Raw genomic sequence first — 13,943 nt, forward strand, 5'->3', positions numbered from 1 at the left:
GGGATCCTGGGACCAGCCCCCGGTGCTGGAGCTGGCCAAGCCAGGCGCGCAGTGAAGGAGCCCTAGAGTAACACCACACAGGAACCCACTTTAAATAGGACTTTTTTAATTCTTTACAGACTCGTTTCTAACTAATTTACGAGCGAGTCAGCCGGCTGCCATGGCCGGAGCCCAGCAGCAGGGTGGATCACACATTCAGAAGCAGGCTTTACGGCTACAGGCACTAGCGGGTATCCGCAAATGGCTGGTTGGGGGCTGTCGGTATGCCCAACCTCCGCACCCCTTATTACCATGTTTGATTGCATTACTCCCCTAAGGAAGAAATCCAGGAATGCATTCGCACAGGTAAAAACCGTGAAAGGCTATCCCAGTGACAGCCTTCCAAAGAGCACCATCTAATAACGCCAACTGGCCCCTGCTGTGAGGTCTCTTCCTGAAAGTGTCATTTCCAGCAGTGACATGAAAACATGATGTCCACTCGGGGTTCAAGGCACACATGGTCTATGTGTTATGGAGGACTGGGGCAGTGCAAGTGAAAGATGTCATTGGGGGCTGGCCTAATTCAGTTCAATCAACCTTTCGTCACAATTGTCTAATAATGCACTAATCCGTGTTTTTACTACACCAGGGCTACTAGGAAAGTCTAATCAAAATAGGGAACACAAACAGGAAGCCTGGTCTTAAGTTATTTACAAATCCCAGTAAATACAGATGCTTGTGCCATTCTGCTAGACAGGCTTCTGCGGTGGGGAAAATTTTAACAGTGCTGGGGATGTTCATTGTTGTGATGGCTCCATGTTCTTGTGCACACTGGGATTCTTCCTTCAATCTTCTTACAGGCAAAGGGCATGGCACAGACTTTCAGTTCCGTCTCTTCCTCTTCACCGCCGCTGGTTCAGTCCCGCCAGATTCTTTATCTGTTGCACACCAAGCGAATGGAACAGAAATGACAAGAAGATGAAAGTAATTAACACCAGTGGTACATGAATGTTCAGTGTGGCTACATGTAGCTGTTCCTTCCAAGTGTTTGGGAATCGGTCTCTGCGGGAAGGGACTAGGCAGATATCAGGCAGACTGGGATTACAGAAAAAACTCCCAGATATTGCATGCTCACCACCAGAGCAATCTAACCTAACTGTTCTCTGGAATTACATCCATCATCTCCCCTCTTGCCCTGGTGTCAGCCTTCTTGTATAAGTAGGGGCATAGCGAGCAGATCGAGGGACGTGATCGTTCCCCTCTATTCGACACTGGTGAGGCCTCATCTGGAGTACTGTGTCCAGTTTTGGGCCCCACACTACAAGAAGGATGTGGATAAATTGGAGAGAGTCCAGCGAAGGGCAACAAAAATGATTAGGGGTCTAGAGCACATGACTTATGAGGAGAGGCTGAGGGAGCTGGGATTGTTTAGTCTGCAGAAGAGAAGAATGAGGGGGGATTTGATAGCTGCTTTCAACTACCTGAAAGGGGGTTCCAAAGAGGATGGCTCTAGACTGTTCTCAATGGTAGCAGATGACAGAACGAGGAGTAATGGTCTCAAGTTGCAATGGGGGAGGTTTAGATTGGATATTAGGAAAAACTTTTTCACTAAGAGGGTGGTGAAACACTGGAATGCGTTACCTAGGGAGGTGGTAGAATCTCCTTCCTTAGAGGTTTTTAAGGTCAGGCTTGACAAAGCCCTGGCTGGGATGATTTAACTGGGACTTGGTCCTGCTTTGAGCAGGGGGTTGGACTAGATGACCTTCTGGGGTCCCTTCCAACCCTGATATTCTATGATTCTATGATTCTCTCCAGCCAATGAGGGCTGCGTGTGGCTCCCTCTACAGCACAATCAACATCACTTCCTGAATTGGCTAGAGGTGTCCTTGGAAAGCAATACAAATCCCTTTTCCTAACTCTCCAGGGTCTTAGTGCCCCTGTGTAGCAACTCCAGCCTTGGGAAGAACAATCGCAGCACCTGGACTTGGACTCCTCCCATCATTGACATGTGCTGCTTTTGAACTACTGAACTTGTCCTTTTCCTTTTAAACGACCCCTTTAACCTCCTTTAATCTCTCCCTCTTTGTGAGTAATGTAACGGATGGTAAAATGATGCCCCGATACACTAAATCTTCAACATTTGGATGTGCCTTGACAGCTGGTGCCAGCAGGATTAATCTACAGTGATGAGATTCGCAGTGTGGCAGCAGTAACTCTCATATAGCATGCAGATTTCTTGTGGCTGAGGATCCTAGAGTCCTTTCAACAAATGGCAGGAAAAGCCCTAACAGTCTGAGGCGACAGGTGACCAGTCTAGGAGGGTGGGATTAATCCTTAACTGCAACAACAGTAAAAATTGTTCCCAAGTAATGCTCCAGTCTTAAACATGAAGAAAAGCTTATTTCTATTAGTGGGAAGGTAGTTTTGTTGCATGTGTAATCTGTGTTGTAGAGAAATTCAGTACAGAAACACAGTGCTGACAGGATTTGCTTGCTAAAATAACGGTATACTATTTATTTAGCACCCTTTCATCCCAAAGGAAATCAAAGCAGTTTATCAGTTATAAACAGGCACAGGGGAAACACTTCATATATCACAGACTGGCTACCACCTCTGTGGTGGAACACAGCTTCTTTTTAGTGAAAGAAGAGGATACTGAATCCAAATGAAATTGTGGAAGTCATTTAATCCAGAACATAATCCCCCGACTAGCAGTTTGGTCAGGACACTGGCACAAGCACCTTGATTCTCATAATAAGTGCACCATGGGCTATTTAGTCATCACAAGTGGTCAGGAACTTGGTTTTACATTTTAGCTGAGCACAGACCTCTTCAGCAGCACAGTATCTCCTACCATAAAACTGGAGCAGGGGTTCAGGACTGACTCAGAGGGAAATGCACCCCCTACTGTTTAACCAAATACTATTACAGGCAGCACCTGGGTTTTCCTAAAAGTCCCTAATTTGGTCACTGACCAGGAAAAACATTACAAGGGAAAAAGACTGATAAATTCTTTATTCTGACACCTCTTCCTCTCCTCCTTCCTGGCCCCTAATCCTCAAACATCCAACCTGTATTTTGGCACTGTATTGTGAGTTCTTTCATAGGGAAATGAGCAGACCATTTAAATACTTCTTCCCCAGAAAAAACATTTCAAGATGCTCGTGACTTGAAGCTCCACCAGTAAAGAAGCTACTACCTCCTTGATAGAAATACCTCAAGAGACACTCTCTCAGCTGGGTTCTAAACTTGTGATGAAGAAGAAACTAGTATCAAGTCTGGATGAGGAATAGAAACAACCCTCTTTAGATGCTCTGCTTTCAACACTACTTACAGTGACTGCAGCTCCCATTAGGCCCTGGACGAGTGCTTCTCCTGTTGACTGTACCTAGGCAATACAAGAACACACTGTTGCTTTCTGCTGATTTTAAACTTGCATAGGCTCATAGGAGAGGTTTACACACATGTAGCTCTTTGCAAGCATGTGTTGCCCTGATGGAGGTGTTTGTATGCACCCAGTGATGCAGAAAAGTGACATCCAAGCACAGGTTCAGGGTGGAGCACAAGGGAGCCGACGTGCACAACCAGTACATAGGCCAAGTGGTGACACACATGGACTAATATACTAAAACCATAACACAGGAATGGTTCAAAAGCAGAGGAGGGACTCGCCTGGAATTCTCCCAGTAACGTTATCTAAGTGGGCCAGTCTAGCATCAAAGTGACTAAATGTAACTATTTTGCTGGATTTACATGGAGAGGCATACACATGTAATTCACTGTCTATGTGATTTATACACATTTATTGTTATTGTACGAACAGTGCACATGGCTCGCCTGTCAGTATATTTTCTGTGTGTGTGTACTGGCTGGTTTGTGCCTAGGTGCTTGTTGTGCATTAGCACTGAACCATGTCCAGCTGCACACACATCACCTATGTAAGGCTATGTGTACGTCTGCACTGAAATCACGGGGTGTGATTACAGTTTGAGAGGCCGAGGCAGCATGGGCTATACAAGCCTGTGTGGAACCCTGGGTACTCACTCAGGCAGCTAGCGTGCACTTAAACCCATGCTGCTGCAGCTTCACGGTCCACTACCCAAGCTAGCTAGAGTACAGATAGCTTGGGTATGTCTGCTCAAGCTGCAACAAACCCATGAATGCAGTATCGACAGGCCCTATGTTCCCTAAACTATATAGCGTTACCTGTTTAGCTGTATGACCCATCTTCATGGCATCAGCTATTCTGTTTTCCAGGAAGCGCCAAGTCTCTTCAAAGTCAGGAGACGAGTCCTGCATCATCACCACCTCAGCGGTGTTGTAGATGCCAGCTAGCACTGTCCGACGAGTGTACCAATTAATCTGCAAGGACATGAATCATGAGTAAGGCTAAGATTTTGTCAGAGATATTTTTAGTAAAAGTCATGGACAGGTCACAGGCAATAAACAAAAATTCACAGAAGCTTGTGACCTGTCTCTGACTTTTGGAGCGGTCCCCCCACCAGGGCGGGGGCTGGGAGCTGCAAGGGGGCTGGCTGGGAGTTCCAGCCCCAGGGCAGAAAATGTCACGGAGGTCTCTGGAAGTCACGGATTCCGTGATCTCCGTGACATAATCATAGCTTTAATCATGAGACACAAGGTTAAGCACTGTCCAGTAAAATGCAGATCTCATAAGCTGACCTGGGAAGGGGAGAGGTAGAACAGAGGTAATCTCTCCCAAGTTACCAGCTGGGCAGTGATTGATCCAGGGTGAAGGGACAGCTTAGCAGACAAGACAGATTGAAATCAATGGAAGTTAGAACCCTAAATACCTTTGTGGCTCTGGGCCTTAAACTATTATGAATGCACAAATTGTGCTTATGCAGTAGGCCACCACCCTCTGACACTGCAGCTGCTCTCCTGGCACCAAACTGATATCACAATTACAGTGACCACCTGGTTCTGAGCAAGAGAGAGGGAGAAAAAGCAGCGTGTAGAAAATTGCTGACCAAAAGTTACACCACCACTACCCGCTTCAGAGTGCAAATAGGTTGCTGCAGGGGTTAGGAAGGAATCCAGCCTCACCCTATTCTGCGCTGCCCAGTCAGCAAGATGCATTGTGGAAGACTTCACCTTTCCGTAAGGCATTTGTATCAGCCAATGTGAAGTTAATAGCCTGATGCAGCATAACAAATCCTATATTCAGAACCAATCCCCAGGTGTGAGCTGCTAGGGATTCAGACATGTATAAAGAGTACTGATACCACACGCTGAATCATTACATTGCGCTAGCTATGCCATAAGATGCATTACAACGGGCTATACCTGAAACTCTCCAGTTTGTCCAACCCCACTTGAATAATTCCCATGCCAAGCAAAAAGAAATTGTAAAGGGACTCTTACTTTTCAACTTTGTTTGCTTTCGTGATTAAAAACCCCAAGTTGCAGCAGAGACAGGAGCAGTGGTGGTTGCTCCATTCACAATTAAAAGCACAAGAAAAAACAGCGGACTTGAGTTGCAAAAACATGTAGAAACTGGCAAAATATTGGTTGGATAGAATGTCCTTCTACCAGCTACACCAGAAACTTGCAAACCTTTACCCTCCACATAGCCACTTGCAAACCAGTTTGTCTCAGACGCATCCCATTCTTTGCCCTTGTTCCTCTGCTGCTTCAAAGCATGCACCACAGGAATCCCCTGTGCAAAGGTAGGTGACGGAGAGCTCCATTTGTGTTCAAGATGGCCTTACTGCAAGTGACTGAGCTAACGCCTTCCTAGGGAAACAGGGAATGGGATCAGCTTCCCAGGTCCCCACAGACAACTTGGTGACTCCCTCAGAAGTAGTGATGAATAGATAGAGAATGTGAAAGAGAGGTTCTTCCATTTCAAAGGTGCCGGGGAGACTTTCAGAAACAGCTCAGTTTAGGCCAGCCTCTGAAATGTCATCAATGACTTTCAGACTCCATAAGGGACTTAGATTTCCTGGTGTGATCAACTCCTTTCAGCTGCTTTCTGCTTTATTTCTTTAATTTTTCTGTCATCTTATTTATTTTCCATTGCAGTAGCTATTTTATACATAACTGAAGTTTATTAAAGTAGTTTGTTAAGATGGCTCATTTAGCTTTCCCCACTGATGTCTACATGAATTAAAATAATTTATTAATTGCTTTAATTAAGGTTATAATTTACTTTGCTTTTATTTCTTGCCAGAAAGATGAAGGCTTTAATAAGCTACTGGTATTTTATGTTTAGCTGCTTTGAAGGGTTTTGAGGAGAATCTGCACATGCTATCATCAATGGTGGAGACAGCAGCCTGAACAGAAACATTTCTTTTAAGCTGGTGAACATTTGGATCAACTTTTCTGTCCCTGAGTTACACTCATATAAAATCTCAAATTGTGTTTGGGTCTAAAAAAAAAAAAAAAAAGAACATTGTTATAATAAAGTCTAAGAGAGCGACACCTTTTAGTCTATGCCTAATTACAGCCAGTTATAAAGACACAGGGAACAATTTTCAAAAGCACATAAGTTACATAAGAGATGATTACTCCTGGGAGAATTCTGCGCCACTGCGCAATGCAGAATTTTGCAGAAATTAACGTTGTGTGCACAGAATTTCCTTTCCCCCACAGAAATGGGCTGCAATGCTTCTGGCCGCCAATAGGGGCCACTGGACCCAGCAGAGCCCAGCTCACACATAGAAGACACTGCAGGGGAAAAGGGGAGGGTGTATTGGCTAGGGGAGGAGCTCCACAGGGAGAGTGGGGGAGGGCTTGTGTGTGTCTGGCGCCCCAGCGGGGCTCTGGAGGGGAAGGGGTTAGAGAAACAGGAACTGGGTTGTCATAGGGGTTTCTTTAACTCTACTCCTGGGGGAATGTGTGTGTGTGTCTGTATTATTACAGACATACTTGCTGGCAGGTATTTTGAAATAAGTTACTAAAATAACTTGAAATTGGTGTGATTATGTAGTGTTGTTTTGACAAATAAAATTTGCAGAATTTTGCAGAACTTTTAAATATTGTGTGCACAATTTTTAAGTTTTGGTGCAGAATTCCTCCAGGAGTAGATGATGTTCCATTTTCAACAGTGACTTAAAAGCCTAAGTTTCATTGAAAGTCAATGGGCTGAAGAGCCCGATTGTAAAGGTATTTAGGAACCTTGAGATGCAGGTAGGCTTTTGAAAAATCCCACTAGGTGCCTAAGTCCCACAGACTTCCAACAGAACTTAGGCTCCTAAGTCACTGTTGAAAATGGGAACGTAAGCGTTCTGAAAATTTTGTCCTTACTCAATTCTACAACAAGGATAAAGGCTTTGCTCTGAAACAGACATGATTGCAATGCACACTTCAATCCTTCATGTTGCTATGCAATGCTAAAAGGTATGACTAGTCTGTTTGCATGGTGCCAGGACTTACATCGGTGGACTGATCTCCTGCATAGTGCCACATATCGTCCACCATGCTAGTGAGGAGGTTTAGGCTGGAAGGGATGTTGTGTGGAAGCAGCAAAATGCTTACAGCCTGAGAAGGAAGGAGACAGACAAGTGGAGAGAAGCACACAGCATTAAAACAAACCAACACACAATCTTTTGCATGCATTGATTTTTTTTTCCATGTTGCTATTGTTTTGTCTCCACCTCGAGCAAGAGGCATTCCTAGTCCCATTCAGCTAGCAATGGTCTCTTTTATGTCACTCTCCTTGAGTAACAGGGCCATTATGAATCCTATGGTGCTCTCTTTCTTGCAAGAAAGAAACACTCCCACCCTCCTGTGGGAGGCCTCCATTTTCCTTCACAACACAACACTATTACCTTCCTTCTCTCTGTTGGGAAAAACTGGATGAAGTTATCCAATCCAGCAGTGATGCTTCTAGATCAGCTGGTAGCTACTGAAGCTATGCTCACCCGCACTGGAAGTGAGCACCTCACCTTAATACACCTCCGAGTCTTCTGGCCCAAGGAGGTAAGAGGCTAAATCCAAGAATTAAGCTTGGATGTTCAGCAAAGCAGCATCAAGTTCCAACAAGCTCATCAATCTACCTTAGTTTGTGTTTTTGAAGGTTTACCTTAGTGTTTTTGAAGGTTTATCATTAGCATACTGGAGATGCAATATAGTGAAATAAGCACCACTTCACCATTTCCAAGCATCAGATGAGCAGAATGCAACAGACCCCAGGACCAGTGCTACAGGGAACCTGTCTTGCAATTTGAGTGCAGGAGCAATCCAGCACAGAGACTGAAACTCCCCTTGGAGCTCCAGAATGGAAGGGGTGCATCATGAGATGTTGCCATTTTGGGATTGCAAGAAAAGACACCATCAATCTCTGCTGCCAGCTGTTACCCTCCAAGGACATCCCCCTAGGTCCTGAAGGAACTATCTAGCGTGGGTTTCATACACAGCTTTGGACTGGTCTGATGGACAGATTAAAGAACACATATGCTAGGGAATCCAGAGGCTTCGGGGACATATTTAAAAAGAAAATCTGCAGGTCCATTTTGTACCTGGGGCCATTTCTCAATGTATGGGATAAGCATCCTCAGTCTGGCTTCCACAGCATCTCTCAGGAACTGGTCTGTCTTCTTCTTCCTGGAAGAAGAAAAACCATACACCTATCTGCTAAAGATTCAACTTTGAATTTTCATTTTTAAAGTTTTAACCTCCATCCAAACTTAGCAGATGAGGTGCATCCTTTCCGTCTCCTAACTCTGGCTCATCTATACAAGAGCATGTTTGTATGGCTGGATTCATTTGTACATGAATAATTTTTCTTCTGAAGCACGTATGTCACTGGACAGTACTTTTGTCTTACCCCCTGGTGCCTGTGAACCTAGAAGACATGTTTCCGCATATAGTTAGTAACTACAACACATGATACTCACTCTGCCTGGCCCAGCTGCACCAGTTTTTGCTGTTCCTCCAGCAGATTAGAGAGCTCAGAGTTGCACTGGGACACAAAGTGCAGTATCAGCTCACTGCCATCATTGTGAAACATCCCTGCTGCAGCAACAGAGAGGCCCAGAGACTGTGGGACAGAAGGAGAAAGACTCAGTCGGTCACTAATTGCTGAACAGGCACCACGTAGGGAATGCTGTTTGATATTTGATTTGGTACAAGACATCACATGAATTCAAAACAGAATTAAGTTACTTTATAAAGCTCTTCCTCTACCAACCTCTTCCCAGACCCTTCTGTGCCCCTGTTGCTCCACACTGCATCTAACGTTGACATTACCTTCTAGTGAGTGTATAAAGTGGGTCAGTTCTGCCCTGCTTTATAGACAGGACCAACCCTAGGGATTTCCATAAGGTTGCTCAAGTGTAAGGGAAGAGTGTGGCCCTGGGTCTCTTTGAACTGCATCTCTCTCTAATTTCTTACATGCTCTTGGTGTCTCCTGCCCCACATACCTTGGCTCCCTCTGCAATGGCATCTGCTGTCCACCCGTGAGTAGGCACAAACTCCAGCGACGCTGTCAGGATTCGGCGCTGCAGCTGCTCTTCACTCTCATAGTCCTCAGATTCCTCACCACCCTGATCAGTGTAACTACAAGAAGGTGTCATTATAGTGAGGGAATTCTACCCTCACATATCACAAACCAGGACACATCATCCTATTCTTGTGTCACCACTGGCAGGTGTTCTCTTGAGTCAGATACACACTGGGTTGTGCTTTGCTTTATGGTTCTGCTCTTTTAATACAAATCCCCCCGTCTCTCTAAAATCCTTCCTGTCTCTGGGGAAAATGATCCTTAAATTAACCACAGTTCATGTAGGGGCAAGAGGAGAAAAGGAGGGCTGGACCTAGATGGGTACCTGGTGACTGCCCAGTTTTGAATATTGCTTGTGTAACTGTAAATTGTTTTGTCACAGGCCTTGTATTTAGCATATAAGGCAACCATAACTGCCAAGTTTACAAAAATCTAAAACTGAAGCATGTCCTATGCAAAAACAAGAGAAATTCCTGCTTGGAAGCTGTTCCTATTCTGCCTCTCTGATGGCCAAGAGAACTTGCATTTATCAGAGCAAAACAGAACGCCAAACTCAGAAGTACCAAGTTCTGGATTAAACCTGGAATTCATGATTTTTGAGTGGGTTCTCCATTTGGCAAAAGGCTATCTATAATCCCTTTATCAGCAGGTGCTGGTACTGGCTATGTAGGTTACCTGTGATGTGAGCGCTGGGGCTCCTGGTCAGGCTGGTCACCTGGTGGGTGTGATTCAAAACGTTGCTGGGAGGAAGATGGTGGAGGCTCCTGTTTCTGTTCATCTGAGACTCTCCTCAGCAGAGCTGAGGCATGGAAGGCACGCTGGGCTGGGTACAATGGGCATCTGACCACTGAAATGGAAACCACAAGAGTCACTGGTCCCTGTTAAAGGAGAGTGAGGAGGAACCAGGGGTGAATGAGAACAGAAACAGAGATTGGTGCAACTAGTTTTCTCCTCCAGAAAAAATGTCCACATTTGTGTGCTTGAAATAAAGGGAAGATGTTCTGTGGTAGGAAAAAAAATCCTGCAGTTTGTGATCTTCTTCCAAACAGCAGAGGATTTCACAACCTTGCACTGGAAGCCAAACAAACACTGACTGGAGGCCACCACAGCATGACTTGCCTCCTCTTTCTTTCCATGCTAAAACCAGTAAGGAAAAGAAAGTAAAGAGCCAGTGAACTTACAATAAAGAGCTCGACTGGGTAGTGCTTATGACAGACAGACTAACCAAATCCTGACAATGCTACACTTAGACTAGGGCATTTAATTTTAAAGTGACCTGTTCAAAGACAAAATGCTACTGTAATTTGGCTATCACATAATAATTGTTTTTCTTTAGCCAAACGGAGTTACTTTTTTAAAATTTAATGTGTGTATATGTATATTCTGTGTCCTTCCCAAAGGGGCATGCTGCTGATCTGACACAGACTGCACTTTAAAAAATCTGGGTTCATTGACTAAGCAGCTCATCTGACTTGAGATTGTAAATAAAAACTGGCTTCCCCCCTGGTAAATGTCACCCAGTGACAGATGATATGAATGAGTTGGCCAGCTACTTTGCTAAATTCCTTTCTGGGTCTGATCATAGTCATGCCCCAAATTGCACTTTGGAAAGAATGTGCATGGCTTATTATGTATATGCCTGGGGAGGAACTGGCCAAGGAAAGTTATTAAGGAGACTAGTTTTCATTTTCAGCCTCACTACCAAGATATTTAAGTGCAGACTTTTATTTAAGGCTTTTCCACTGGACACTAATTAAATTTTGTCTTGGCCAGAATGGGGTTTACAGGTTAGTACATTAACACAGTTGCCCGTCTTTGGTTTAGAAAGAACCAGTTCCATAGGGCTTGTCTACACAAATCATTAGTTTGCAGCAAGCTGGGGTGTAAATCTACCACACAGTAGCCAGCTGCGCACTAGCTGTCCCTGTGGATCCTGCTGACATGCACTAACAGTTCCCTAGTGTGCTCTTATCTTCCTCATTTGAAATGGGAATGAATCAAAGCACAATAAGGAGCTGTTAGTGTGTGTCAGCAGGGTCTGCATGGACACTTGGTACGCAGCAGGCTAGCGCGGGGTAGATTTAAACCCCAGCTTGCCGCAAAGTACGTGCATAGACAAGCCACTGGCTGCACAGTTCAGACACCCTCTAAGCTCTCTCTTAAGTGAAAATACACAATCTGGGACAATTTTACCCCTTCCCTTTTTTGGGGGGAGGGGCAGAAAGAGATTAATGGGATGATCTGATAACTCTAAAGGAGATTTTCTTTATGTCCCAAGAGCCAAGAAGTTTTAATAGCAGAATACTCCTTTCAATATCCTTCACCCAGCACTTCCTCTTCCATAACAGGCTCTTATCAACCATCATTTCCACCCCCCACACCTCCCAGTCTCACGCTGTACTACTTGTTATGTCTAGAACTGGCAAACAGCTGTACATAAACTGCAGTCAAACAGGGCTTCCTCATCATTCATACCACTTCATCACCACTGCCTGAGCCACTCCACTCCAGTTAACCCAAAACTTGCAATAGGTCTGGCTTCATTGTATTAGAGACACCAATTTTTCTTCCTTAGAGCATGTGACCTGCTGGTGTTCTTCACCCTTACTGTGCCCTGTGTCCCAATGACACCGCCAGCCGCACATACTACGGTTAGAGTAAAGCTGAGAGGATCTTGCACCCTAACACTAAAGCCAGCATGAAGGGTACACGGCCCGTAAGAGTTCTGGTGTCAGCATGAGACACTGCAGTGAGGCCTCTATGCCACTCCACAGACACAGTGCTAATCTTGCTGTGCTCCTCTTAGTGGTTCGGCTACAGCTGATACACGCAGGGCTCAGGATACCGGAATACCAGTTAAACATCTAATTCACGCTAGCCCAGAGGTTCTCAAACTTTTATACTGGTGACCCCTTTTACCTAGCAAGCCTCTGAGTGTGACTCCCCCCCCTATAAATTAAAAACCCTTTATTATATATTTAACACCATTACAAATGCTGGAGGCAAAGCGGGGGCTGGGGTGGCGGCTGACAGCTCACAACCCCCAACTAATAACCTCGCGACCCCCCCAGTTTGAGAACTCTAGCATGTGGAGTACTGCCTTGTCAGTTATGCATCTGCTTCTCCTTAACACTCATAACGTCTCAATGCCATTTGACCCCCTACTCTGCTCTGATACCCAGAATATACCAAAGCCAAGTGAATGTCTGGTTCCTGGCCCAGTGCCAAATGGACCCAAATACTAGCACTGTGCCACTAGCACTCACAGATCACCACTTGAACACAACCACATCAGAGCTTCCGCCTACCTAGCTGATGCGTCTGAGCTCTACTGGCAGCCTGTGATTTGGTTTGCAAGTCCCTAGGGGCAGAGGCCATCGCTTTTAATCTGTGCAGCGTCAAGGGCCATCTTGGTGCTTGGTAAATAAATATGAGTCTAGTTAAATGGAAAACTTCTACGCAGCCTTAACCACGGAGCTGGCAGCACCCCCCCAGGGCACACGGCAGGGCACCAATGCCAGCCAGGTGTGTCTGTAAATGGGGCTCCACAATGCCACCCCGCTGGCACCCAGCATCCTCACCCCACTCTCCCCAGCGCCACCCTGCAGCTGCTCAGCACCCACCCCACTCTCCCCAGCGCCACCCCGCTGGCACCCGGCACCCACCCCACTCTCCCCAGCGCCACCCCGCTGGCACCCGGCACCCACCCCACTCTCCCCAGCGCCACCCCGCTGGCACCCGGCACCCACCCCCCTCTCCCCAGCGCCACCCCGCTGGCACCCGGCACCCACCCCACTCTCCCCAGCGCCACCCCGCTGGCACCCGGCACCCACCCCACTCTCCCCAGCGCCACCCCGCTGGCACCCAGCATCCTCACCCCACTCTCCCCAGCGCCACCCTGCAGCCACCCGGCACCCACCCCACTCTCCCCAGCGCCACCCCGCTGGCACCCAGCATCCTCACCCCACTCTCCCCAGCGCCACCCTGCAGCCACCCAGCACCCACCCCACTCTCCCCAGGGCCACCCCGCTGGCACCCGGCACCCACCACACTCTCCCCAGCGCCACCCTGCAGCCACCCAGCACCCACCCCACTCTCCCCAGCGCCACCCCGCTGGCACCTGGCACCCACCCCACTCTCCCCAGCGCCACCCCGCTGGCACCCGGCACCCACCCCACTCTCCCCAGCGCCACCCTGCAGCCACCCAGCACCCACCCCACTCTCCCCAGGGCCACCCCGCTGGCACCCAGCACCCACCCCACTCTCCCCAGCGCCACCCCGCTGGCACCCAGCACCCACCCCACTCTCCCCAGCGCCACCCCGCTGGCACCCGGCACCCACCACACTCTCCCCAGCAACAACTAGCACCCACCCCACTCTCCCCAGCGCCACCCTGCAGCCACCACACTCTCCCCAATGGCACCCTGCAGCCACCCAGCAACCACCCCACTCTCCCCAGCGCCACCCCGCTGGCACTCAGCACCCACCCCATTCTGCCCAA

General features: G+C 47.2%; 1 protein-coding gene across 4 annotated transcripts in view; it reads right to left on the reverse strand.

The window, feature by feature from the left end:
* Window positions 1-89: 89 nt before the first annotated feature.
* COQ9 (coenzyme Q9) overlaps window positions 90-13,943 on the reverse strand; it is a 15,286-nt gene continuing 1,432 nt past the window's right edge. For 2 of the 4 annotated variants that reach the window (XM_037878234.2, XM_037878235.1), the window contains exons 2-9: window positions 10,118-10,289; window positions 9,363-9,498; window positions 8,838-8,980; window positions 8,460-8,544; window positions 7,375-7,479; window positions 4,186-4,341; window positions 3,314-3,367; window positions 90-917 (exon numbers count right to left, since the gene is read on the reverse strand). In XM_037878234.2, the coding sequence (XP_037734162.1) occupies window positions 882-917; window positions 3,314-3,367; window positions 4,186-4,341; window positions 7,375-7,479; window positions 8,460-8,544; window positions 8,838-8,980; window positions 9,363-9,498; window positions 10,118-10,289 (887 nt within the window). In that variant the 3' untranslated portion in view covers window positions 90-881. Of the gene's footprint in view, window positions 918-3,313; window positions 3,368-4,185; window positions 4,342-7,374; window positions 7,480-8,459; window positions 8,545-8,837; window positions 8,981-9,362; window positions 9,499-10,117; window positions 10,290-12,750; window positions 12,859-13,943 lie in introns of all 4 variants that reach the window. The other 2 variants (XM_043526315.1, XM_043526316.1) reach the window with 2 other exon arrangements.

The sequence above is a fragment of the Chelonia mydas genome, chromosome 12, assembly GCF_015237465.2.
Source record: "Chelonia mydas isolate rCheMyd1 chromosome 12, rCheMyd1.pri.v2, whole genome shotgun sequence".
Taxonomy (NCBI): domain Eukaryota; kingdom Metazoa; phylum Chordata; order Testudines; family Cheloniidae; genus Chelonia; species Chelonia mydas.